This window comes from Halichoeres trimaculatus, unplaced genomic scaffold (genome assembly GCF_033239565.1).
Source record: "Halichoeres trimaculatus isolate MK-OKI-2021-1 unplaced genomic scaffold, fHalTri1.1 fHalTri1_scaffold_9, whole genome shotgun sequence".
NCBI lineage: Eukaryota > Metazoa > Chordata > Actinopteri > Labriformes > Labridae > Halichoeres > Halichoeres trimaculatus.
The window spans coordinates 29,207,866-29,233,175 of record NW_027437188.1 but is presented as its reverse complement, the minus strand read 5'-3'; the positions used below and the strand labels follow the sequence as shown (position 1 = coordinate 29,233,175).

General features: G+C 41.8%; 1 protein-coding gene across 1 annotated transcript in view; it reads right to left on the bottom strand.

The window, feature by feature from the left end:
* The window catches only part of LOC141797730 (FRAS1-related extracellular matrix protein 2-like), a 64,296-nt gene that overhangs the window by 3,049 nt on the left and 35,937 nt on the right, over positions 1 to 25,310 (bottom strand). Inside the window, exons 5-23 of the mRNA XM_074679382.1 lie at positions 22,766 to 22,891; positions 21,973 to 22,224; positions 10,316 to 10,465; positions 9,204 to 9,413; positions 8,917 to 9,114; positions 8,651 to 8,815; positions 7,545 to 7,727; positions 7,328 to 7,458; positions 7,041 to 7,196; positions 6,496 to 6,799; positions 6,167 to 6,298; positions 5,664 to 5,995; positions 3,543 to 3,735; positions 3,313 to 3,417; positions 3,070 to 3,197; positions 2,845 to 2,979; positions 2,011 to 2,137; positions 348 to 535; positions 112 to 258 (exon numbers count right to left, since the gene is read on the bottom strand). Of these exons, the coding sequence (XP_074535483.1) occupies positions 112 to 258; positions 348 to 535; positions 2,011 to 2,137; positions 2,845 to 2,979; positions 3,070 to 3,197; positions 3,313 to 3,417; positions 3,543 to 3,735; positions 5,664 to 5,995; positions 6,167 to 6,298; positions 6,496 to 6,799; positions 7,041 to 7,196; positions 7,328 to 7,458; positions 7,545 to 7,727; positions 8,651 to 8,815; positions 8,917 to 9,114; positions 9,204 to 9,413; positions 10,316 to 10,465; positions 21,973 to 22,224; positions 22,766 to 22,891 (3,362 nt within the window). The remainder of the gene's footprint in view (positions 1 to 111; positions 259 to 347; positions 536 to 2,010; positions 2,138 to 2,844; positions 2,980 to 3,069; positions 3,198 to 3,312; positions 3,418 to 3,542; positions 3,736 to 5,663; positions 5,996 to 6,166; positions 6,299 to 6,495; positions 6,800 to 7,040; positions 7,197 to 7,327; positions 7,459 to 7,544; positions 7,728 to 8,650; positions 8,816 to 8,916; positions 9,115 to 9,203; positions 9,414 to 10,315; positions 10,466 to 21,972; positions 22,225 to 22,765; positions 22,892 to 25,310) is intronic.

The window sequence follows — 25,310 nt, the reverse complement described above, 5'->3', positions numbered from 1 at the left end:
CTTTTTGCCAAGATCTTGAGAAAACTTTTTTGATTAGCTTGTTACCACAGGGCAACTACAACTAAATAAATATTAATGCATGAATACATGTCTGGTTCAGCACAAACTGACCTGAAAGAGAGCTGAAGAATCCAGTCTGAAACCATCCGATCCAGGCTGCCTCACTAGACCTAGCGCACCAGCATCATCCACCGCCAGGAAAGCGTTAAATCCAACGTTTCCAAATGAGCGAGCCTGAGTCTCTGGCTGAGCCTTGTCCTGGAGTGGAAGGACGTGAGAATCAATGTTAGGTTTTGAATCAGCACAAAGCAGGAGCAACATAATGAGAGTTAACCTTTGTGTCTTACAATGATCTTGAATCTGTAGAGCAGTGACGGGGCATCAGCCAAGCAGCCAAACTCAAAGTTACTGGGGTTGTATTTGGGGACGTAACCATCGGCTCCAGTGCACAGGAAGACTTTTTCAATGTTACAGATGAAGGAGTCGCCCAAGTTCTGCACTGGATCCACCATCACTCTGCCGTAAATCGTATCCCCTGAGGAAGACAGACAGCTGTATCATTGCTTGCACAAGTCTTGATAATCTAATGACTGTAGTGTTAAAACAGGTTTCACATATGGTATATAATACGCTGCCTGGCCCAAAAAAAAGTCTCCACCAAAAAAATAAGGGTCACAGACTCGAATATTTTATTGGACCGCCTTTAGCTTTGATTACGGCGGCATGTTTGGATAAGCTTCAGCAATGTCACAAGATTTATTTCCATCCACTGTTTCATTAATTTTTCACAAAGATTTTGGATTGATGATGGTGGAGTCTGACTGCTGCACAAAGCCTTCTCAATGAGGTTAAGGTCTGGACTCTGTGGAGGCCAATCTATATGTGAAAATGATGTCTCATGCTCCTTGAATCACTCTTTCACAATTTGAACCCTGGCATTATCATCTTGGAATATGACCGAGCCATCAGGGAAGAAAAAAAACATTAATGGAATAACCTGATCATTCAGTATATTCAGGTAGTCAGCTGACCTCATTCTTTGAGCACAGACTGTTGCTGAACCGAGATCTGACCAACTGCAGCAACCCCAGATCATAGCACTGCCCCCACAGGCTTGGACAGTTGGCACTAGGCATGATGGGTGATCACTTAATCTACCTCTCTTCTTACCCTGATGGCCCATCACTCTGGAACAGGGTCAATCTGGACTCATCAGACCACATGACCTTCTTCCATTGCTCCAGAGACAAATCTTTATGCTCCCTAGCAAATTGAAGCCTGTTTTTCCAGTTAGCCTCACTGATTGCTGACTGACAGTGGTCAGACTCTACCATCATCAAAAGGGATGGGTACCTTTCACATTCGAACCGTTACGTTGTTGATGCGCGGTACCTGGCAATCGGTACCGGTACTCATTAGTACCAATTTTTGGTACTTTTTTGTGTTTGGTGGTAAAAAATATTGATTTGTTTAAAAACAAAATATATATTTTTTCAATTTAACATATTTATTCTTTTATATATAACCTTGCAATGCTGTGTTTATGTCCAGCATGGAAAATCACATACTCTTCCACTCACTCACAGCCACAAGGATGCATTTAGGTACCTAAACATGGTACCTTTTGATTTTACGTGGATCGGTACCTGGTACTTTTGACAGAATTTGGTCAGTACCTATAAAAGTACCTAATTCAGTACCCTTCCCTAATCATCAATGCAAGATCTTGGTGAAAAATGAATGTAACACTGGATGGAAATAAATCTTGTGACATTGCAGAAGCTTATTGATACAATACCACAGCCAATGTATACAGTAATCAAAGCTAAAAGCGGTCCAACCAAATATTCAATTGAGTGACCTTTTCTTTGTTGGCAACTTTTTTTGGGCTGGGTAGTGTATATGATATTTGTGCTAAATTCCAGAGAAGGCAATGAGGCAAAGAAATGAAAACATTTTCTACAATCCACAAACTTTTAAGAGCAGTTTTGTTCAGTGACTGCATATTACCCTGTGAGAACGCAGTGTCACTCTCCTGTCCAAAGCCCATGGAGCCGTCTGAGAGCCAGAGAGTCCGTTTGGAGAGTAAAATCATCTGTGTGTTTAGACTGAACTCAGCAGCCACTGGGTCGCTCACCTAGAAACAGTTTGAGGGTAGACAAAGAAAAAGATACAAGCCACATTAAAAGAGCAGAGCAAAGCAAAGCTAACAGTAATTAACTTGCGTAACTGTCAGGGCTGAAATCACTCATCATCAGAAATTTCAAATTTACTAATTGTATTTTTTCTAAGCAGCCAAAATACAACATTTCTAGCATTGCCTTAAGTTTGGGGAAACATTTTAAAGGAACAATCTGACTTTTTTCAGGGGGATAAACAGATTTAATAATTAGCAGCAGGATACAAATACAAAACACAGAAAACAAGGAATGTTGACCTAAGATTTTGCCCTTAACTTGCCAGATGAAGCAAAAAAAGTTGCTGTTTTTACAACATAATGGACTGGCAGACCTGGGAGGGAGTTTCATCTCAGATCTTTGAAGTGAGGAAGACGAAAGGTCAAGAAAATTAATCACAAAATGTGAGCCACTCAAGGGTAAAATATTTGTAAAGAAGCATAATTCAAAACTGAAAGTATTCACTTTGTATCAAACAAGTAGTTTAATGCACCACTAATCTTTTTCATACACATTATAAATCATGATGTCAAACAGAACCGAGAAAATGTCATGTTTCAATTTAGATTTTCCAAATCCTGGTTTTGCAGATTGTATTTCACTTAATAATGTGATAACCCTTCCAGTTTATTTTTCTTATTTTAATAATTATCAAGGGACAAATCACCTGCTGGAAGCGGATGTCCATGTCAAAGGTAAGGGGCTCTCTGGGATTGCACACAGCAGGGATGGTGTACTCCAAGCTGGGAGGGGACGTACAAGGGACCAGCTTTACTGTGTACGTGCCAGAGTAATCTCGAACCTGAAAGGGAAAAAATGTTTTCAGTGAGGTTTGAAAAGAAAAAATAATGACCTTCTAAATTTACCATTGGACAAGAAAAAGTCTCCTCACAGCAAAATCAGAGACAAATGACCACTGCTGGATGGGCTGGTTATAGGTCGGCTCACTCCTCACAAGACTGAGGTTAAAGGTCAAACCAGGGTGGTCCGGACACATGACCATAGAGGTGAGCAGTGAGGCTGAAGGAGAAGTCAACAATGAAGATATTTTTGAATACTCAGTAACAGCTTTGGATTAGAGTTTTAGGCATTCCTCATAATGTTGTTTTCATATATATTTTTATTCACACATTACCTGGATGTGAATTTACAAACAAGCCTCTAAATCGAGCTTCAGTGCGGAAGTTGACCACCAGTCGTCCCTGACCGTTTATTCGCATGCTGGTCGGGTACAGAGCTCCTGCAGACACAGCCACAGAGAGCTTGAATTTGGCTTCTTCATTTGTTCACAATTAATCATAAAAAGAACACAACACATTTAAAATTTATCTTAAAGTTAGACTGCAAAGACTGTTCAAGTCTCACCTTGTAGTTCAGCCTCCGCTGGGCTCCCTATACCATCTCTCCACAAGATGGCAGTGTCGTACACAAATGTGAGCCTCAGCTCTGACTGCAAGTCAAAGTGCTGCCAGCCTCCAGCTCCCACAGGGGAGTGAAAGACATAGGACACATGAAGGGGGACACGTAAGGTCACGAAAGACTGGACCAGATTCAGCACCTGCAGAGAAAACCGAACAATGTTGTTTCAGCTCAACACACAAAAGACTCCGCATGTTAATTTAAATAGACAGAAGATTATTTGAGTATTATAGCTTTATTGTGATTTGCTTCCATAGAAAACACAAGTTAGAGAAAACAGGGAGATTTTGCAAAGATTACATCAACTTCAAACAGAAAAAAACAAACATATTGTCACCAGTGTTCAAGTGTATCATATTTATGATTCATCAGTTTTTATAAAGTGCTTGTTTAAGTTTATAAAAACAGAACACAGACTGAATGAATAGCTGCTAAATGTCCTCTTTAAAAAGAGCAAACCTAAACCGGTCAGAGGACTGCGAGTGGTGAAAGTGTTGAGCTGCAGCTTTCCCTGGTATCTGCTCTCTCCTCTGACCTGTGGGAGGTATCTGCCTGCACCGGCGCTGTGTTCGTGTGGAGACGTGTCTACGCCTCTGGGCGCTGAGAGCTCAAGCAAATGATTTGCAGAATGGCCTTCTGACACAACCTGCTGGGCTTTAATAGATTCCTGGGGTCCCGTTAAGCTGGGCTCTAAGCCCCGCACGGTGACATGACACTGGCCTCGGCCTGCAGAGAGCCGTCTGCGCTCAGCCTGCCTGCCCACTTAGAGGAGCGCCCGGGGTCACAGGGCACCCACAAACAAAGGCAGCCTCTTTCCCCATTGATCCTGCCTAACAAACCCTGGAACTGAACCTGTGACGCCCCAGTCTGTGCATTGACACACTGCCTTTTGGTCTCTTCAACAGTAACCATAGCAACAAAATCTACATAGCGAGCTTACATGAGCTGAATGTATACCGCTCTCCCCGTGATAGAAAGACAACAGGGACAGGAGTGGAGTTTGTACTGTGGATGCCTGTTCTCTTTTTTCGCAGCTAAAGTCAGATGCTTAAAATAATTTGTTGCTTATTTTGCTTTTTATAAATCTTCAGATAATCTCTGATCAAAACACACAGTTGAGTTGCTGTACTCTTTTACTCGTTTCTACCCCAGAATAACACGACAGGCTGGTGTAACGTTTATATTACAGACAGCAGCCTACTTTCTTGCCAGGACATGTTTTAAAGGACCACATTCACCTCCACATCAAGCGGCCACAGGCAACAAAGTTCCACTTGTTGAGAAAAGCTGTTATCACCTGAGTGATGCCCTTGTTATTGAATAAACCTGAAGCTATGTAAAATGAGAAACTCCCATTAAACCAATAAACACTCTTCAATACTTTCAGCGGCAACACGTCTCTGAAAAAGTGCTGCAGGGCTTTAATCACTAATCCTGCAGAGGAGGTTTCCACCACAAAGTGCCCCGTGCACTCTTCCGGCCCTCTTTATCAACGCTCTTCCTTAATTAACTGCAAGTCAACCAACAGTATGTTTCCAAGGTGAATGCAAATGTTGAAAGCTGTGAGGCATGTGAGAGCTGTAGGATCTCCACATATACCAGCTGCTGCTGCAAACAACACATTCTGTCTCACAGCAAAACAGACAAATAGAGGTTTTTATGACACTGCTAGTTATTGACTTGTCACTTTGTCAACTCAAAGAGCTTCTCTTTCCGGGAGTTAAAGGAAGGTGTCGGGTTAGCCATTATTACAGAGGTTAACATGAGACAGTAATGGATGACTTCTCAGCTTGCGTGTATTTACTTAAGGATCTTTAAAGGAAAACCAAGAAGGCTGCACGCTGTTTATGTTCCTGTAAATGATTCATTAGTACAGAAAATTTAGAAGCCTCTGAAATAAAAACAGACAAAGCTAGGGGAAGGATTTAACAGAGCAGTAACTTCTGCCTCCACATTCCTCTCCTGAAAGAGATTTGCTCCTTTATTGAACTAACTCTTGGCATCTGATGTCAGGAGATGACAAAAGGGGTCAAAGGTGGCCTGAAGCTCAAAGGTGGAGCTGCTTACCTGTCCATCAGTCCCGATGGTGCCCCCGCAGTCGCTGAGGAGCTCAGACATGTCGTAGTAGCTGCTGAATTCCCACAAACAGGCCTCCAAGTTGAGGTTTCTGTAGAACCGCAGCGTGCTGGATCCCCTCAAGGACGTGCTGTACTGGTAGGGAGCTGTCTCGCCGATTACCTCTGGGTTTTTGGTGGCGTCAGTGAGAAAGCCGTAGCGAGTGTTAATCTCAGAGAAGTCCAGTAAGTTGGAGCAGCGGTGGTTCCCAACACGGGTGCCGTCTGGACTCAGTGTGAGCTCGAAGTTGGAGAGGGGTCGGGTGGATACAACGGGTAACATACCTGAGGGGATGGAAGGTAAAAGTTTTCCAATGTTGAATCAACGATAATTAAAAAGTTACTTTGTTTAATGTGTGAAAAATGAAACTATGAGTCTTAAACCAACTTCTGTCTTTTAATATTTGCACGGATTGAAATTATTTAGACAGGTTTAACTGAATGTGAAGCTCATACCGTCAATGTGAGGCATAGTGACAGTCAGTTTGATGAGGTTGGGGTGATCCGTGTCTTCTGTCCCAGTGTACCGCAGCTTAGCTGAGAACGGCTCGGCCCCCACTGTGCCCAAAACGCGGGGCTGGCACATTCCTGCAACCATGCCATAAACAAACAAACATCAAACTTTTTGTTTTCCTCCACAGAAAAAAAGCCTTTCATGCTGCAGTTTGCTGTCAGAGCAAGGACAGTTTGTGCTGCAGAGGGAGAGCCAGCAGCTGCTTATCACACTCAGCCATTTCCATGACAGTCACTCAACATTTCCATCTTAGAAAATGAGCTGCACTCACCCTCGTCCCTGCTGATGGACACAATGGGGCTACTGAGCTCCAGACCTTCGTCCCCATTAGAGTTCACGGCCCTGGCGGCACACTGGACTCGGGAACCTGCCTGGAAGTAGACTGAGTCCAGAGTAATGAGCTTGGAGGAAGTGAAAAAGGTATCGAAGTCGACTTCCCTCATGGGGCTGGTGACGCCATCGGGGCCTGTGGGGGCGCTAACAAGCCAACGATAACGAGTTAGGGTGTTGTTGATGTTCTCGCTCACGCAGATGGAGCCTGTTTTGTCATAGTCTGGGTACTTTGGGTTACAAGCCTGTAAAAGGGAAAAGAAGAAATAAAGCTTGTAAGTTGAATGCATCTGAAAATCCCTGCAGCAGCCAAAGTCCTTTATCTGTTCTCCCAATGAGCCCTCAAGGGAGCTATAATTGAGCAAAGTGAGCACATCTGCTAAATACAACCTAATTAGGAGTGTTAAGCTGTTTAAAATGTACTTGCATTTGCCGAGCGAATGAGTGAAAAGTAAATCACTTAATATGTGTTGAGCTATCACTTACTGTGACACAAATAACAGGGTATCCTGGGATGAGGGGAGAGTCTCTGGATCTGTCAATGTCGTCGTAATGCAGGAGAGAAACCACTCTGGGCACCGAGGGGAAAGTGACATCTGCCATGCTGTTGGTCTCCTCGATATAAATTATGGCTTTGCTCATCTGTTGATTGACAAGAAAGGGCAATTCAGTGTTAATGGAGAACAAATTGCTGCTGCCTTGTAACATGATAGCCGGGCAGGTTGCTCCACACTTGACAGTTAAACGATATGCTAATTTGGCCTAATTCTCACCTTTGTCTCTGCCACCATGTTCTCATCAGGCTTCAGGTGAACCGTGAACGCCTCCCTCATTTCTCTGACACTGTCATATAAAATCTCCACCTCCACATAGTGCTCTGTGTCGCCTGCTTTGAATACAATTTCTGCAGGGAGAGGAGAGACACGATGACTTTAGAGCACATTTCAAATAAAAGCTGTCTTTTTGCAAGTGCCTGTCAGGGTTGTTTACCTTCTGAAATGGGATGATAGTCCTCTCCAGAGGTGGCGGATCCATCTTTCGTGTGAACCCGGACAACAGAGACCTTAGAAGTGTCTCCGACACGCAGCACTGGAATCCTCACCACAGAGATCTGGCCACTCGCCTTTGGCTCACTGACGCTGAATTTGGTCTCTCCAAACCTGATGATGGACTCTGAGGAAACAGGACATGCAGTTTCAGTCGTGTGCCATGATATGATGGCATTACATGCACTGAGGCTCCTGTGTATCAAAACAAGAAAAACTAGGACTGTCACGTTAATCAGATTAATTAATCTCACTGCAAATTAATGCATTATAAAAATAAACGCAAGATTAACTCATTGGCTGCCAGTTATTTTCAGAGCATCTTAAAAGATCTTTCAAGACCCAAATTATATTGTTTTTTATGACTATGTAAACACCAAAACTACCTAAGAAGAGAGGACTCTCTTCTTTTACGTCTCTCCGCCTGTTTTTGATCCAAAAAAAAAGCATCTCGCTATACCTCTGTCATCTCACATCTTCTCCTCATATCCATGCTGATCTCTCATCCAAAGAGCACACTGCTCTCACCCACAGTAGTTTACAAGCATGATTTTGATTGACAAGCTCTGCCAGACCTCACCTCCCCCGCTGAAAAACATAATTCACTTCTATAGACGCAGAAAACAGTCGCATCTATAGACGTCAATGGCAGCGAACACGGACGTTTTAAAATTGGCCAGTTGAAAAAATGTTCATTTACAAATCTTTTCTTCTTTGTGTTATTTGTTTAGTCATGCAATACGATTTTGTAATGTCCTAGAATTCAAATTCTTTGTTTGGGGACCTTAAGCAGTTATGAGATTAAAATGTGATTAATTGGATAAATAAATTACAAATCCTGTAATTAATTAGATTAATTTTTTAATCGCCTGACAGCACCACAAAAAGCACTTCTTAGACACATAAAGGCACAAGATCAGAAGTACCCAAACAGTTTCATCTCGTCTACAAAGGGCGCCAAAATCAAAGCACAAGGAAAGATCCTCACATGAGCTCTAAAAGGGGGAAGCTCAGTGCAGAAACATGCTCAAGAAGACACGTCTCCCTTACTGTCAGCGTCATCTTTGATCTTGATGTGAGTCTCGTTCTGCGCTCCAACAGACGCCCCAAATGGAGATTCACTCTTGGGGCTTCCCAACACAAGACGCAGCTCCTCCTCCTCCTCATGATCCGTGTCATCTACGAGCACCAGCACACACGGCTTTTCAACCTCTCCTGAAGAAAGTGAGAGGAAAACAACATTAGACTGTTTTCTTGTTGCATATTTTGACATAAACAAAGAATAAAGAGTCGATTTCTGGGATTTCCTTCAGCACCTGGTAAGAAGGTGATGATGGAAGCGTCTGTGTTGGGTCTCTCCTTGAAGTCCATCATTACTTGAGCTGTCCCCTGTCGGCTGTAGCAGCGCACTGTGGACTTGTAGCTGATATCACCACTTCGGTAAACAATAGCTGAGATCTGACCGGAGTTCTCGTTGCCCACGTACACAGCATCACGAAACTGCACCTTTGGTACTAAAACATCAAAATCCAACCCAAACATCAGTATCAGACATCATTATCAGTATATTTTAACAATACTTGTTCAAATTTTTTTCACTCACAGTCTGACACAGAGTCGTTGATGAGGATTGTGGCCTTGCTCGGCTCCCCGAGGATCCCGTTCATCGGCATCCGGAGAACCAGCTCAAACTTCTCAGGTCCTTCCAGCACCGGCTGGCCCAGATCATCCAAGATGATCACACGAAGCGTCTGCATGGTGACTCCCGGTGCAAAGTCCAGATTCCGGCTGATCCCGACATAATCCACACCAGCTGCTCCACAACACAATACGGGTCAGACATGTTTCAAAGAACAGAGCGCTCATAGGATGAAGTGGATATAACACAAATGGAATAAAGTCCTTGATCATATTCAGACTGTAGCTCTCGTGTTGCTTCATAATTCATCTTTCAGTGTCAGACAGAGAAAGATAAAAGAATTGGTTGGTGCTATGACAAATGACACTTTTTATCTAGGGGTTTAGATCATGAAGAGTTGCAGAAATAGTTGCATGATTAAAGAAAAACTACACATCTCCCTGAGCACAAACAGGTTTCACATTTGCCGTTCTTTGAAGAGTCTGAGTATTGAGAGCTCACCCTTTGCCCGCAGGCCTTTCTCATGTACTTATGACCCAGTTATGTGCATAAGTGTGGGCTTGCATCTCGACCGTGCTGCATATGATTAAGTTACTGGTTATTTTACAGTTATAACACAGGCCGGGGCTGAGATGTTGGGAGTCAGTACAAGGCAGAGAAGACCGCCTGAGGGCAGGAGATAATAGAGGCTGCAGGGAAAGCTTGAGAAGACAGCAGCCAGTTTTAGAGTACAAAGCGCTTACCAATGTGCAGAAGAATCAGTATGCATTCCTAAAGCTCCATCCTCACTCATACGACCATTATCCCCACCACACTGTGTGTATCCGATGCCTACGAGGCAAGAGTCCAACAGAAGAGCCCTGACTTGCCTCCCCCACTAACCCTAAACAATGTTTACATTCCCCAGGTCATTCCCCCCACATATGCAGTGTTAACATCTCCTTGGACTCTTGAGCACAGGAAAACAAAGAGTGACGAGGTGACGACTTAAGACTATTGTTCTCTGTGGTTTACGTTTCTCTAACCACTAACAAGCTAAATCTGTCAGGAGAAAAACGCCTCGCAGGTAGGCATACCCTCAGCTGAGACAGGATCCGTCTTTCTGGAGCGGACGGTGACAGTTCCCCCTTTGGAGAGATCAGTCCCGGTTCTCCACACCTGCACCTCCACGAAGCCATCGCTTTCATCCACGTGGTAGTCGGTGTTGCCAAAGTAGAAGACGGGAGCTGGAAAAAACAAGACAGACATGAGTAAAGAGGATGAGGGAAGCACACAAAAGGATGTAATCCATAATTATCTTGTAGTTTCATAACAGGATACTGAATGTCAGTTGTAATTGCGGAGTTGAATCTGTAATAGCTAGCATGCTCGGTAAGATTTCCCCTAATTACAGGAGAAATAGAGGAAATGTTCCCAACCCAACACCAGCAGACAGGCAGGTAGGCATCAATGTAATTACAGCTTTTAAGCTACACTTTCTTATTTCCTGGAATGATGCTTTTGGGGGGATTTTTACATCTTGCAAAAAGCCTGAAGAAGAGCAGTATTTCCTGGTTCTGTTCTGGATGAGTTTGCTGCTGGATCTGACTTTAATAGTGACAGGTCTGAGGAAGACAGGAGGCCTGACAGGAGGTCTGGGGGATGTAGAGCGCCGTGTGCCAGCCCAGGCTTGCCTTACTGCAATTAGTGCTCTATGAGCTGAGATTCCACTGCAGCCAGCTCACACACTTTTATTCCCTTTAACCCTTTCAGACCCTGTTTCCGCTCAACAATGTACAACATGTCAACGCTGCTCATGCAACAATGGCTCCAAGGGCTTGAACTTCTGTATCCGTGCCCTTCAGGTGGTGCAGTCAGTCACTGGAACAATGTAACAAGTGTCATCACAAAGAGACTATTTATGGACTCGAACAGCGGGGACTCTGTCAAAGTCCATTAGAGCGCTACAGAAGTAATTAGGGCGGCCAAAGCAGGAACACGCTCTGGATAAAACAAGAGATTTCGCAGAGAAAATGCACATTCTATCAATCTGGTTTCTGGGGCAATAAGAAGAAAAAACAGAGCTGTGAAACATTTTGTGTTTTTGAGGCCAAATAATGAATACATTACATGAATGACAATGACCATGGGTAGAGTTGTGGTTTCCATGACAATCGAGGTCTGCACCTACAAAATGGTACTTAGTGTTTCTCATCACACAGTATGGGGGAAAATAGGAGAGTGGGGATGTAGAAATGAGCAATAAAAGCGTTGAACAAAAACAAAATCCTTACTGTTATCAGCGCAGAATAACGCTTCTTTCATGAAACCAAACTCGAAGAAAAGGCAGGATGAAAACACAGATTAACTGTCAGTCAACAGGCCTGCCAGGCACAATTACGATCAATAGCAGAAGTAATTATCATTTTGCTCGACATCATCATTTCAAAGTGATCTGGGTGTCAGATGATTGGGGATATTTTGGTGCAGCCTACTTTGGCAGAAACAGCTCCACACTGACAAGATAAGACAAGTTCTAAAGGGGAGAAGTCTTTTAAGGAAAAGCCTTGGGATTTGTGGTTCCCAGAGGAGTCGTCCCGGTGGCTGAAATAATATTTCTCCAAAGAGCAAGCAAAGGACGAAAAACTTTTATTGTTTAATCCTTCCCGGGAGCACAAGCGGGACAAGAGAAGTGTTTTAAGGAGGCTTGCAGCTGCCAAAATCTCCCCCCGCAGAGAAAGCAAACAAAGATGGTTTTGGCTGCCTGCACTTGGTCTCCAACAGGAGGAGTAATCAGATCCACTAGCCCCAGGTTTGCAGCCAGGAACTCGGGCCTGTTGTACAAGCCCCGGTAATCAGATAAGGTTTGTGAAGCAGACAAACAGCGAGCTTCAAAGAGCTACGGCCCATTAACTGAAAGGTAAACCGCTGGCTCCTGGGCTCCATCAGCGGCAGCGCTGTACGCCAAACATAACATCTAAGGTTACCGGGATGTAAGAGGAGAAGATTCAGATTTAGACTTCTTAGTATGTAAAATGATCAAATGAGAAATTATCATGTTTCTCAATAAATTTTGGCCTTTTTATTATATAAACTTGAAAAAAACTGAAATCTTATCAAGTGTTTTTGTCTAATTTTCAGTAAAAATTGCCTTTTTGGATTCTATAGGAGCCACATCCACCTGACCAGTCCAGAAAAATGTCTTATTTAATGTTATTTAAAGACGAAAATTAGGTCTGAATGCTTGTAACTAGTTAAAAAAAATGCCATGGAACGAGAGAAAAGTTTCTTGTATTAAGACATTATTCTAGTTTTAAGCAATTTTTTAAGCAAATTTCTCTTGTTCCATTGGCAGTTTTTTTTATTTACTTGTTATAAGTGATTTAGACCTAATTTTTGTTTTAAAAAACTTGAAATAAGACATTTTTCTGGACTGGCCAGTTCAATGTGGCTCATATCAAGTATAAAAAAACAATTTTAAAGGCAAGGCAAGTTTATTTATATAGCACAATTCAGCAAGGCAATTCAAAGTGCTTTACAGACCGAACAGATTAAAAGAAAACTTAAAAAATTAAAATTCAATACAAAAGCAGATTAAAATTAACAAGAAACAATAATAAAAAAATTAGATTAAAAAAAGTTAAAACAGATTTTAAGACAAGAGTTTTGTTTTTTTTTTTTAAGAAAAAATATTAAAAATAATTTGTTAAAATGCTCTAATAAAAGGCAGCTGTAAAAAGTTGAGTCTCCAACCTGGATTTAAAGGAGCTCAGATAGGTTGCAGTTTTTTGCAGTGTAGCACAAGTTTTTTTTTTTCCATTTTAGAAAATAAAAGTATAAAAAACAAGTCAGATAGAAAAGAGCAATTGTACAAATCATGAAACATTGATCAATATAAATGTCTTAACTGTAGCATGCAGCATGTGTGAACATAAAAAAGAGCAGCAAGGAGGCAAGAGGAGACACACAGGCCTCCCTGAGGGAACTGTTACACTCCCACTGACTGCTTGATTTCACTTGAACTTTGCGTGACATTCCCACAGAGCTAAGTGGCTCTTCTAATGGTGAGATTCAATTGAGCCTCGGCAAATGCTCCTCTGCCCACTGTGTGCTCAAGAAATCTCTCCCCAACAGTGAAAGCATACAGAAGCAGCAGCTCCATATTCAAACAGAATAATCTGCACTTCACCCATGAATGGCTGTGAGAAACACGGTTTTCAAAGAGGGTGGAAGCATCTCGAGGATGTCGATTAAAGTCAGCACCTCTCCGCTTTAAATGCTCTGGACATCTGTTTATATCTGGATGGATGTGAATCCAGGTGAGAGATAATGACAGGGTTGCTGCGTCTTCCCCTTGATTCATCACCATCCAGGAAACGCTGCACACACCCATCTTTAAAACAACTCATAATCACACCTTCAGAATTTACAGGCAACTGGCACTAGACTATAAATACACCAGTCCTGCTGTACAAGCATTTTCATGTCTTACAGCCTCAACCACCCCAAAAAAAAGTTCCCGGAAGCAGAGTCAAAATCAAACAGCAATTACCTCTGCAAGAAAGGACACGTTTCTGCGAGCAGACTGCAGCCGAATGGAAACTGTAAGGATGAGGTTGTTTTTGTGCAGATGGTCTGCCACTGGGAAAAAAGCAAGTGTTTGGGGGGAGAGCAGCTGTTTGTGTGCGCTGCTGCAGAAAGCATGGATGGCTGTAAACTTTACACCCTCAAATGTAGAGTCTCTGGAAGATTTACAGTTACAAAGACGAAAAAGAAGAGGGAACATAACTTCTGCTCCTGCTGTAAAAATTCAAGCGCCGACATCAGCCCTTAGCTCAGTGAAAAGGGATTTTCTGCTGCAGCTCGGCAGTGTTTTTTATCAGTTTGTGATGGCTTTGAGGTACAGTGTGAGTGTGTGTTTGTGTGAAGATAGAGAGGAAACGCAGAAACTACAGTGTGAAAAACTATTAGAATGAGTTACGACGTCATTACTAGCAATAAAAACAACAAGCTATGACCATTTTGAACACTTTCTGGGTAATTACCACAGTCACATCTATGCTGTTATTAAACTTCTCTGTTATTGTTTCCTACAGCGCTGTATTCTGTTATCATTAAGACTGTGTTTTTCAACCCTTTCTCTTATGTTTCTTGTGTTTTTTCCAGCAACACTGACTCAGTTGTGTCAGGCTGTTTATTTGTTTCTGACATCAATGCTGCTGTGTCCACATTTCTGTTTGCCTCCTCTGATAAAATGAGTGGATTAACCAGGTAAGAGGCTCATATGTAAGTGACCTTGTTGATGCCTTATAAAACCCTCTCCTGTGTGCACAGTATGACGTTACTCTCATCATTTCATGGAAGCAGCTGCACTCAATCAAATTTGAAGGATCTTGATCTCTCTCTGTTTAATGTCTCCACCAGCTAATAATTTGCACCTTGATTTCGCAGACTAACATGCAAGTGTTCGCACAACCCCTCCTAAATCCAGCCCCTGCTGAGCAGACGATCTGTACAAGCTGCTGGGATCAAAAGTGCAGAGAACAGACCCTGATCCTCACCACCTCTGTATCCGTGTAGACTGACAATTGTGTTTGATGAAGGGTCTGGAAAGGCTGATGCTGCATGGGTCTCTGGGACTAAAGGGAAATACTGAACTTTACATTTGCCCTAAGCCCATGAGTCAAAAACTTGTTCCTTTGCTCAAACCTGCTATGTCATTGCTTCTTCAAAAGGTACACCACAGAGCAACAGATTTGTTATTAAATTAAAGATGCTATGAGGAGGGTCTGTTTAAATTGCACTCCCTTGCCACTTTCTGGCCCGGAGTCTCCGCACACTGCCGTTATTACTTTTGGCGAGGCGTGTGTTTATTTCGGAATTAAATGGAGATCTGATCGAACAAATTTTCTTTGTTCAGGACAACTTTTTACTGGATACAATGCGCAGAGGTAAGGTATTTATCAGTTCAGTTACGTAGCGATACGGTTTGAAACGTGACATCAATCAAACATTGCAATAGCGGGCTATATGTAGCGCTATCGGCAGCCCAGAGCTCTGACATATCTGTAGGCTAACGTGACAAAAAGTAAACACTGTCAGTTTGTAAGTAGTTTAGCAGCGTCTATATTTAGCACAGCTGGCAGTTTGGTGCTCTAAGACATGTCCGTAATGTGTAACATCAGTAAATCCTGGTTAGCTATGTCCTGCCAGTCATCTACCAAGCAGAGCTAACATAACCTCACTCTTAATTTTATTGATAGACTCTCAAGTTTGAACAGACCATGGCAGAATAATAACTGACTGTGGGTTGGAATGAACATTATCACAAACAGTTTATCCACTGTGTTATAGAGTGATACAGCCCAAACAAAAGGCTAATTAGCCTTTAGCTCGCGTTGTATCACTCTCCCGTTTTGCTTTCTTCTGCTCTTCTGTCCTTTTTCTGTCAGACAGTTAGGCTCCTGTGCCTACCATCACTACAAAATAAATCTCAGAAATTGTTTTCAGCTGAGAAAAACACAGATCTCAATCTCAAAAGTGATTTAAAATAACCAGTAACCAGCAATATTAGCGCTGATAATCTCATTTTAAAGTGTGGATTACAATCAGGCATATATCTTAGGAATATCTCAAAACTGAGATCTATTGTTTCTTATACAGAACTAGAAATGATAATTCATGCCTTTGTGTCATCACGCCTGGACTATTGTAACTCTCTCTTTCTGTGCCTGAACAAATCTTCTATTGATCGTCTCCAGATTATTCAGAATGCTGCTGCAAGGCTTCTGACAAAAAAATCAAAATATTGTCACATTACCCCTGTACTGGCATCCCTACACTGGCTTCCAGTAAGATTCAGGATCCAGTTTAAGGTGCTGGTTTTAACTTTTAGAGCTCTACGGGGTCAGGCTCCTGAGTATTTGTGTGAGCTGCTTCAGGTGTATGTTCCTGGCAGGTCACTCAGGTCTGCAGGTCACAAACTTTTAATAGTTCCCCGTACTAGTTTTAAGACCTGGGGAGACCGAGCCTTTGAGTCTGTTGCACCTAGATGGTGGAACGCTCTCCCCCAGACCCTGAGGGATGCTACATCCATTGCTAATTTCAAAAAGCAACTTAAAACCCACCTGTTCAGGCAAGCGTTCCTTGACCATGTTGAATAATTTGCTGATCATGATCTTTTATGAATCTGTGTTTTTCTCTGTGGTTTTCTATTTGTTGTTTGTGGAAACGATCGATGTTTTAATTCTGTGAAGCACTTTGTGAGTTTTCTCTGTGAAAGGTGCTATATAAATAAACATTATTATTATTATTATTATTATTATTATTATTATATATCTAGCAGGGAGACTTTTTCAAGATCACTTTCAAACTCCTCACAGTATCTCAGTTTATATCTTATAACAGCTCTGAAGAATAATAAAAAAGCAACAGTTCAGTCAGGAACACTCTCGTCAGTCATATATTAAGCCATTTATTGCCAAATGGATATAGTTAGAATTGGCGTTAAAGCTCTGCTTTTCAGAGTACTCCCTGGGTTAGCCGAGCAGCTTGCTCGAGCTTTCCAGGGAATGCATAGCAAACCCCCATGTACATACAGATCAAATGAATGCATACAGATCAATAAGATACATACATGAGGCTAAATAGGAGGAGGCTGGGGTGGAGGTGGGATGATTGTGACAGCAGCAGCTGAGCAACAATGAGGTAGCAGGAATAACTGAGAATGAAGACGTGATTTAAATACACCGCCTTGTTGTTAGACACACGCTGTGATTGGTTGAGAGGGGTAGGTTAGAACATCAGTCTGTCAGCTGATCACAGCTGGGCGTATGACTTCCGTGTCCTGCATGAACTTACGTTAACTTCATATCATATTTAATGCATGAACAAAAGGCTAAAAATGTTTGCCAATCCGGATTTTGAAGGGTTTTTTTCTTGTCAGGAAGTAATGATGTATATTTTTTAGGCTGTTATTTTGATGACACAAGGCAAGAACAGACATTTCTTTTAACCACCCAACACAGAAAATATCATCTGAAGTTGGTAAATCTTCTGTTTTTTGACAGCACTTTCAGGGTATTAGAAAAAGACAGCAACCAAAACAATTATTATAATTCAAAATAAAAGGTGTTTCATATATGCGGTTATTTCCATTTGAGCATGTTTTTGTGTTTATTTTCCAAACTGGGAAGAGTCCAGAGAACACTCAGGTTGGTTTTGGTTAAGTTTGGTTACACTTCAACAGGCCCCTTCTGAAATTATCTGCAGACTAAGTTCCCTGAAAAGCAGAATATTGGCTGTTGTGCCATGAAAGAGTCTGGTTGTTTTCATTCCAAACAAAGCAGATTTTAATTACTCCCTCTCTGCGGGTGAAGGTGAGCCAATTAGTGAAATTAATGTTTTGGTTGGGAGGGAAACATACCTTCTCCTCCTCAGCTCTGGTCTACAGAACTGATTATTAGTTCAGCAAATTTCAACTAATTCAGTTGTAAACCTATAAACACGTTTATTAAGATTGCCATAAATCATCAGATTACCATCAGAGCCTTGGCAGACAATACGAGCCGCACATTCTTCTGCACTTGTGTGGTTTCTGCCTCAGTAGGTGGCCAAGGCTGTATTTGCATGTAGCTGGGAGCATATTATATGCATGGATGCCCTTTGGCTTTCATTTTTATTCTAATGTTCCACTGCTACATGCATTTTTGCTGATATCAGTAGTGTGTGAACTACCTCAGCCCAGCTCTGTGTGAAGCTGCCGAGGAGCCTCCTGGGGAGACCTGGCACAGACCTCTCACAGGCAGGGACAGGTGTTTGGCCAGGCACCGATTACTCCCCCTCACGTACAACCCCTCTGGACAGCTACTGCTAAGCGGGATGACAAAGAAGGATGTGATGCCCCAGTTTGCCTTCCCTCCGTATATACCTGAGTGGAGTCAGGGAAAGAACCTGGATTATGTTCTTTAATGTAATACCAAGCAAGGGGAGCTGAACTTGAAGTGGAATGAATCTGCTGCTGCTTTTCTGCTCTTGCAGACAGGATATTGGTCTTGTTCTGCTTGCCTCAGAGCTATTTACCATTTACTTCAACGTCAGTTCTCAAGCCATTTCATTATCGCCTCCTTTAGGGAGATATGAAGTTTTGACACCATCTTTTTTCTTTGCTGCTCCTCATGTTCCATTTATTCAGTGAGCGCCTGCAACCTAAACACCTCCAGCACCTAATCCGAATTAGACTTCAGAGTTGTTGCTGCGCCAACTTTATGCTTATTGTGTGAGCAAGTGCGAGTGCACGTGCGTGTGCGCGCCTCATTGTGTTTAGGCAGTCGATCTGATGTCAGGTATTCGTGTCGTTTAATAAGGAGCCAAGTTGTTGGACAATAGCTGTAGGCATTGTTTCTCTCCCTGTCTCGGTGAGAAGCCTCGACAACAGTTAGAATCACAGTTTGAGAATAACAATAAAATCCACACAAAAGCAGATTGGGTAAAAGAGGGCTGTGGTCTGGCCGGGCTATATGGGGCACTTTTGTGAGTTTTGTTCTGCTTGACAACTGATATGCATTAAAAGATCTTGATTATCACCAACAAAGGGGGGAGGCAAAGAAAACATGATTACAGATAAGGCATGAATAAACCTGAGTGCAGAATGTTAACGCCGGGTGTCAGCCTGAGTCATTTTAATCCTATAATGCACAAAGCCTTCCTTTCTCCTGTTTCTGTGAGATAATACACCGTGGACCACTAATGAAGGCAGAGGCATGCCAGGAAATCTCAAATTTGTGCAGTGAGAACATTTCCCAGTGTAATAAATATTTGATAGACACTGAAAGCAGCACAAATTGGTCAAAACTGGAGAAGTTTTTGTCTGTAACTTTTTCTGACAGTGATTAAAAATAGGAATGCATGAGCATGAATATGCTGTTTATCAGTCACAGGGAGCTGTCAGAGTCAGAGAGTAGTTTCTTTGATATGACCCTCTGCCTTTGTTCCTCTGAGGCCACTTCCAAAGCAAACATCCAGCTGGCTTATCTTATCCATTAAAGCGCTTGCTCTAATCTTTGTACTTCATTTGTCAGCCTCCCTGAATGAAAATAGCAGGACTTTGTATGGGGCTAAATTAGAAAAGCTATGGTAAGAGATCAGTCAATGATGTCGCAAATCAATAAACCCCCGAGAAGAGCAATGCTTCACCGTTAGAGCCATCCATAAAAACTGCGACATCCTCTGGAAATATATTATCTTCAGAGGTAAAGCACATCTTCCTGGAGCAGCCTGAGAGCCGTGAGGACCGACTGTTGCACAGCCTATTAAGACGTGTGTGTCTCAGCAGCTGTCTCTGCAGTCTAGAGTCAATACCCAGGAGCAGTGCAGGTCAAAAGGCCCTATACTCATTCTCAGGTTACACCGGACGCAATCACGTAACCCCTCTCCTTCCTCAAACAGGGCAAACAAATCCACTTGCAGCGTGTCTGCTTTGAGTTCCCAAGGGAACAGAAAAAGAAAAAAAAGTTAGACAGTCTGAAAACTGCTGCTGCAAGAGCCTTGAAGACAAGGACTCTTCAGCGCAGGTTCAGAGACAGGTGAGTTACATCATTAGTGCTGATTTTGGCCTGGATCTCAAAAACTACCAGAAAGTGTTTGCATATATTTCTTGGGAGGGAAAATAAAAGTGTTTCCTCTGAAGTGTCAGAGCTCCTCATTAATCAATAATTAAATTCACAAAGTTGTTAAGTCTTGGGAGGAGGTGCAAAAATAAAGGAATGGCCCAGAACCAAAAACAAACCAGTACACAGGTGGCGGTTAGGTAGGTACCTGTGCTAACATCCTGATCTTTTCACAAGTAAATCTAAAAGTGTGTGGCTTTGTTACTCTGTGTAATGAAGAGGTCTCCTTCCAGAGGAATGTGGCGTCATTAGAGCAGTTGGAGAAGATTCAAAGACATTTCAGAGTAGCAAACACAAACTGTGACTCATTTCCCAAAGGTCATGATTTTGTGACTCTGTAAACCAGGCAATTAGACTCTTTCCTGAATTTAATATTGCATCATCGCTGCATTTATCCAGCTTTCAAGAAGATTTCATTTGAGCAAAAAAAAAAGTTTCCGCAATCATCCGGGTTTTTCAGTCCCAGTGTTGCCTGCATGCAGTCACAGAGTCTTGACTACACAGCAGTGCTTCCTGAGATAGTCGGAGTGATAGGGAACTGAGGAATGGCCGTCAGGTGTTGGGGAACAAAGAGGCGTCGGGAAGATATGGGAGACTATCAGCCCTCCAGTCTGAGCCTGCAGATATGAGATAAAGGCTTTGCCTCCAGGAAGGAGGCTCGCACACTCAAACACACTCTCTCTGAGATATTGTCAGACAAGCACAAACATAACCAGAAAAAAAACAAAACAAACACTTCACCTGCAGACCAACATGTTTACCGTCTGCGTGCCCACCTGTCTTGAATTCCTCTCTTTGGATATAAAACATCATAATTTCAAGTTTTTTCAAGTTGTGCACCATTTCTAAACTTATTCTCAGCAACTGACGTACAAACATGTCAGAATAAATCCAATCTAGCTAAGTAATACATTCTGACTTTTAGCCTTTTTTTAAGCATAACTCTCTGTGACCTACCATACCAAGTCTGTCAGAGCATATCTTTACAGTTTTACAGGTGGTAGTATTACTTTTTGCATAAAACTCTTGCTATAAAACAACCCTTATATCCCCAACTTTAACTAGAAAAGCACTCAGACCTCTGTCAAGCATACTGTGATTGTCCTACTTTAATGTTATACTTCCTTTCAGCAGACTGTCTGCTACAATTTGGTGTTAGTTGCAGGTTTGTACGATAATTTGTTACCTGACAGTGTTGAAAATTATACTGACCCAGTGCATATTTCATATTCCAGACTTTAGTATCCAGAATATTGCAAGGATCTGGATCATACTTTTACATCTGTCAGAAATTATGGTGACCTTGTATTGTGTTGTTTTGCAAAGCAATCCGACCATTTATCATAGAGTTATATACACACATGGTGAAAACCGCCCTATCTCCTAATGATAAGGAATCCTTTAGAAAAGTCCTGGATACAGACAGTGATCTGGATCACCTTCAAAATTTAATCTCTTCTTCTTTATCACATTTCCTGAAAATTTTATCAAGATCTGTGGGATAGTTTTTGAGTTATGCTGTTCACAGAAAAACAAACTCTCCTTAAAACACAACCTCCTTGGCGGAAGTAATAGAAACAATAGACTTGTGTCCAGACCAACTAAGTATGTTGCTAAAAAAGTGCAACCAACCATAGAAAGGGAGACAATTTCACACGTCTTTTTGTAAAAACAGAATGTCATGCTTCCCCTTCAAAAATGTAAATGTAAAAATGACGTATATTCTGTGTAGGAAATGATGTGAACTGCTGGATATACCTACAGATAATCTCAGAAGAGTGTGGATATACACGGTTTCTGCAAACACATTTGTGGCAGGAAACAGCACTCTGAAATACAAAATTGTGTCCCCCAGATATTATATGTAAAAAGAATCACGGATCAGTCTCATCTGGTTTAAAATCTACTACCAATCAAAACTTAATATTTGAATCATAACGCCAGCAGTAGTCTGGGCTCTATAGGGTTAAATAAGAATTGAATAACAACAGAGATGAAGATGGCCGTTTGACATTTAGTACCTGCAGACTACCTCACCCTGCATTAAATTTAATTTAACACTCTTAATCTGTTGTATGTCATCTTACCGTCCTCCATATCCGCCATGATTGTGATTCTAGCCGTGGGGAACTCTGAGCCCAGACGGCCCCCCATGGGCATGCTGAGGGTGACATTGAAGGTTTCCTCATCTTCATACAGGGAGTCATCGATGATAACAACCCGGCAGGTTTTCTCCTCCTCTCCCTTGTCGAAGCGCACGATGCTGTGATGGTCCTCGGGCCTGGAGATGTAATCAGAGTAGGAGAGCACTGCAGTCGGGATGGTGCCTGTGGCTGAAACTGAGTGGGTGGAAAACAGAAAATAGAAAGCCGAGTTAATGATGTAAATACAGTTTTGTCATAAAATTCAATACACAAATGATTCCCTCGTTTCCCTTAAACTGTTTCATTTTTTCATTATTCTGGATGTTAGCATGCATCATTGAAATGCTACCTGAGGGTGATACAGAGAACAAAGCTGCTGGATACAAAACCCTCAAATTTTACAGAAACATTTATTGGAGGATCATCAGCTCCTGTTTTTCGTTCCCTTCTTTGTTTTTATAGATGAAAAACTGTAAAACCAGCTGCTTTTTGGTAACTCATAAAAAGGGGATATATTACAGCATTGGTTGCTTTTCCAATAGTACATTTATTGACCGTCACAAAAGGCGAGAAAACCAAACTCCTGCAGCAGTAATTCATCACCATGAGAGTTTTTGTCAATATAGCAACCTTTACTATCCACTGCTCAGTGTTTGATATCCTTTGTTGTAGTGGAGTCTTTGTCCTCATCTAGATTCAAGTCATAGACATGCCAAACCCGTAGTTATGGTGTTACCTTGCTGCGTGAAACAGATGACCATGAGCTCCTGACTCACGTCTCCGCTCCTGTGCACAGGGATGAGCAGCTCACCAATGTCCTCCTCGATGTTGTACGTAGCCGAGGGGATGAAGACTGTGGACTCTGTGTGTGAGACAAATCCACAGCAGGTATTAGATTACTTATAACACCTTTATGTTAAATGTTATTCTGAAATCTCCTGTGTCTGATCCATTCTCTGGAAAACTAAAGCTAAATTTAACCGAGCAATCAGAGATGAAAAGAAAAGGAGAATCCTTTTAATGTTAAATCACATGAGGCGGTTTTTCAATCAAAACCTTTTATTATACACGCTAACAGCTTCCACGCTGGGACCAATGACTGCTCTCATTACAGCACCACCGATGCTTCCATCATGTTTAATTAAAACCCTCCATCGACTGTTGATTTATCTGCAGTAAATATTCTAACCTAGAGGCTGCTTACACTGATAATACAGAGAGACAGCTCTGGTAATTGACCCAGTTAGCGATACAGTCGGATGTGGATAATGTCAAGGGTAAAAAAAAACTGATTAAAAAGAGACCTGGGCATCCTCAAGACAATCAAAATCAACAAATCAATTTCCCACACATTTATTTTCATTCAATAATAGAATAAATTGGCTGAAGGAAAAAGGTGTTTTCATAAAATAAAAAGCAGGATAAACCAAACCATTGTTATTTTTTTAACGCGACAGTTTCACTGGCAGCTCTCCACCTCTTTGTCTCCCTCCTTCCATGAGCTGAACGTGACAATCAGCGAGTTAATGAGCTTGTTTCAGCCGTGAAATCCACAATGCTCAGACCAAAGCTTTGTTTTTCACACCAACATTAACAAGGTGTTGGTGAGTCGACAAAGCTCGACCTTTTCTTTCCCGTCCTGATGTGAACATTCTTCACTTCTTGTTATTTAACTCACTCGCGCTTTCAGTCTGAGACACTCGAGGTTGTCTGGTGTGAAACAATATTTTTTCATGGCAGCTGCCCTTGGGCTGTTCCATTTTTCTTTACATCCATGAAACAGAAACAAAAATATACATTTTTATGAGCCTTCAAAGTTTGTTTGACCTTGAAAGGCAAAAAATATCTTAAAACAAAGAAACTATAGAATGCAAAAAAATGATAAAAAAATGAAAACTGTTGGAAGAAAATGTCTGTTGGGTGCTCAAAGACACAGACACATGAAAATGAAAAAATAAAAGAGGACAGAATTCCCAGCTTGTAAAGCGTTAGCTGCCAGTTTGGTTGATTGGACTCCAGAGGATGAAGTTCTGTGAAGAAACACGCCAGTGAAAAATGTTAATTAGCCTAAATTGTTGACAGTAAATTCTCTTTTTTTCCCCCGTTCTCACACAATGAAGCTCCATGAGAAGAATATCAATATTTATGTTATGCAGCTCCCTCACACAGTCCAGCTGGTTTTCTTTCAGCGATCATTTCACATGTGGAGGGAGTCAGCGCGTTCATCTCCGTGTCCTTTTGACCTTTCTTATCAACACTTGTGGACGGGAAACGCTGCACATGCATGTGCTCAATTTACACTTCGCTCCTTCATCAGCCGAAAAGCTCAGGAAAACATCGACATCCTGAACCTGCAGGGACTCATGCAAATAGATTTCATGTTCAGTATTAATTCAGTATTATGTGCTTTGACGCCCTCAGACAGATAGAAAGAAGTATTCCCATCCCTTAAAGCCAGGGATCTGCAACCTGCAGCTCTATGACTTCTTTGCTCTTTGACTTCTTCATTATTTAACATTTTGTTGAACTAAATTTGCATAACATGTTGCAATAAAGCCTGCCACTGCTCTACTTCAGCTCCTACAACATCAACAGCCCACCAACTTTCCCTGAACCTCTGGTTACCCAGCAAAACAAACTGAAATCTAATCAAATGTTTTTGTCTTATTTTCAGTTATTTTCAGACATTTGAAATATTTTCAGTATTTCAAATGTCTTTTTAGACTCAATATAAGCCACATTCACTTGACCAGTCCAGAAAAATGTTTTATTTCAAGCTGTTTAAAGACAAAAATGAGATCTGAATTGCTTGTTACAAGTAGAAAAAATCTGCCAATGGAACAAGCAAAAACTTACTTGTATTAAGACATTATTCTAGTTTAAAGCAAATTTCTGAGCAACTTTTCTTTAGCCAATTTTTTTTCACTTGTTTCAGGACATTTAGACCTAATTTTTGTCTCTAAAAACTCGTGGCTCATATCAAGTATAATAAGATTTTTTTTTTTAAATATGACAAAAATCCTTGATAACATTTCAGTTTTTTTGCAGTGTAACCATTAGTTTTAAACCCCTGGTTAGATAGCTAAATAATCATTCATTTATTTTCTGAACCGCTTATCCTGTTCAGGGTCATGGGTGGCTAGAGCCTATCCCAGCTGTTATTGGGCGAGAGGCGAGGTACACCCTGGACTGGTCGCCAATCAATCACAAGGCAGATATATAAGCTGCGTTTCCACCAAGCAGACAGGTTCGGTTCGTCGTGGCATGGCGCGCATTTTGAG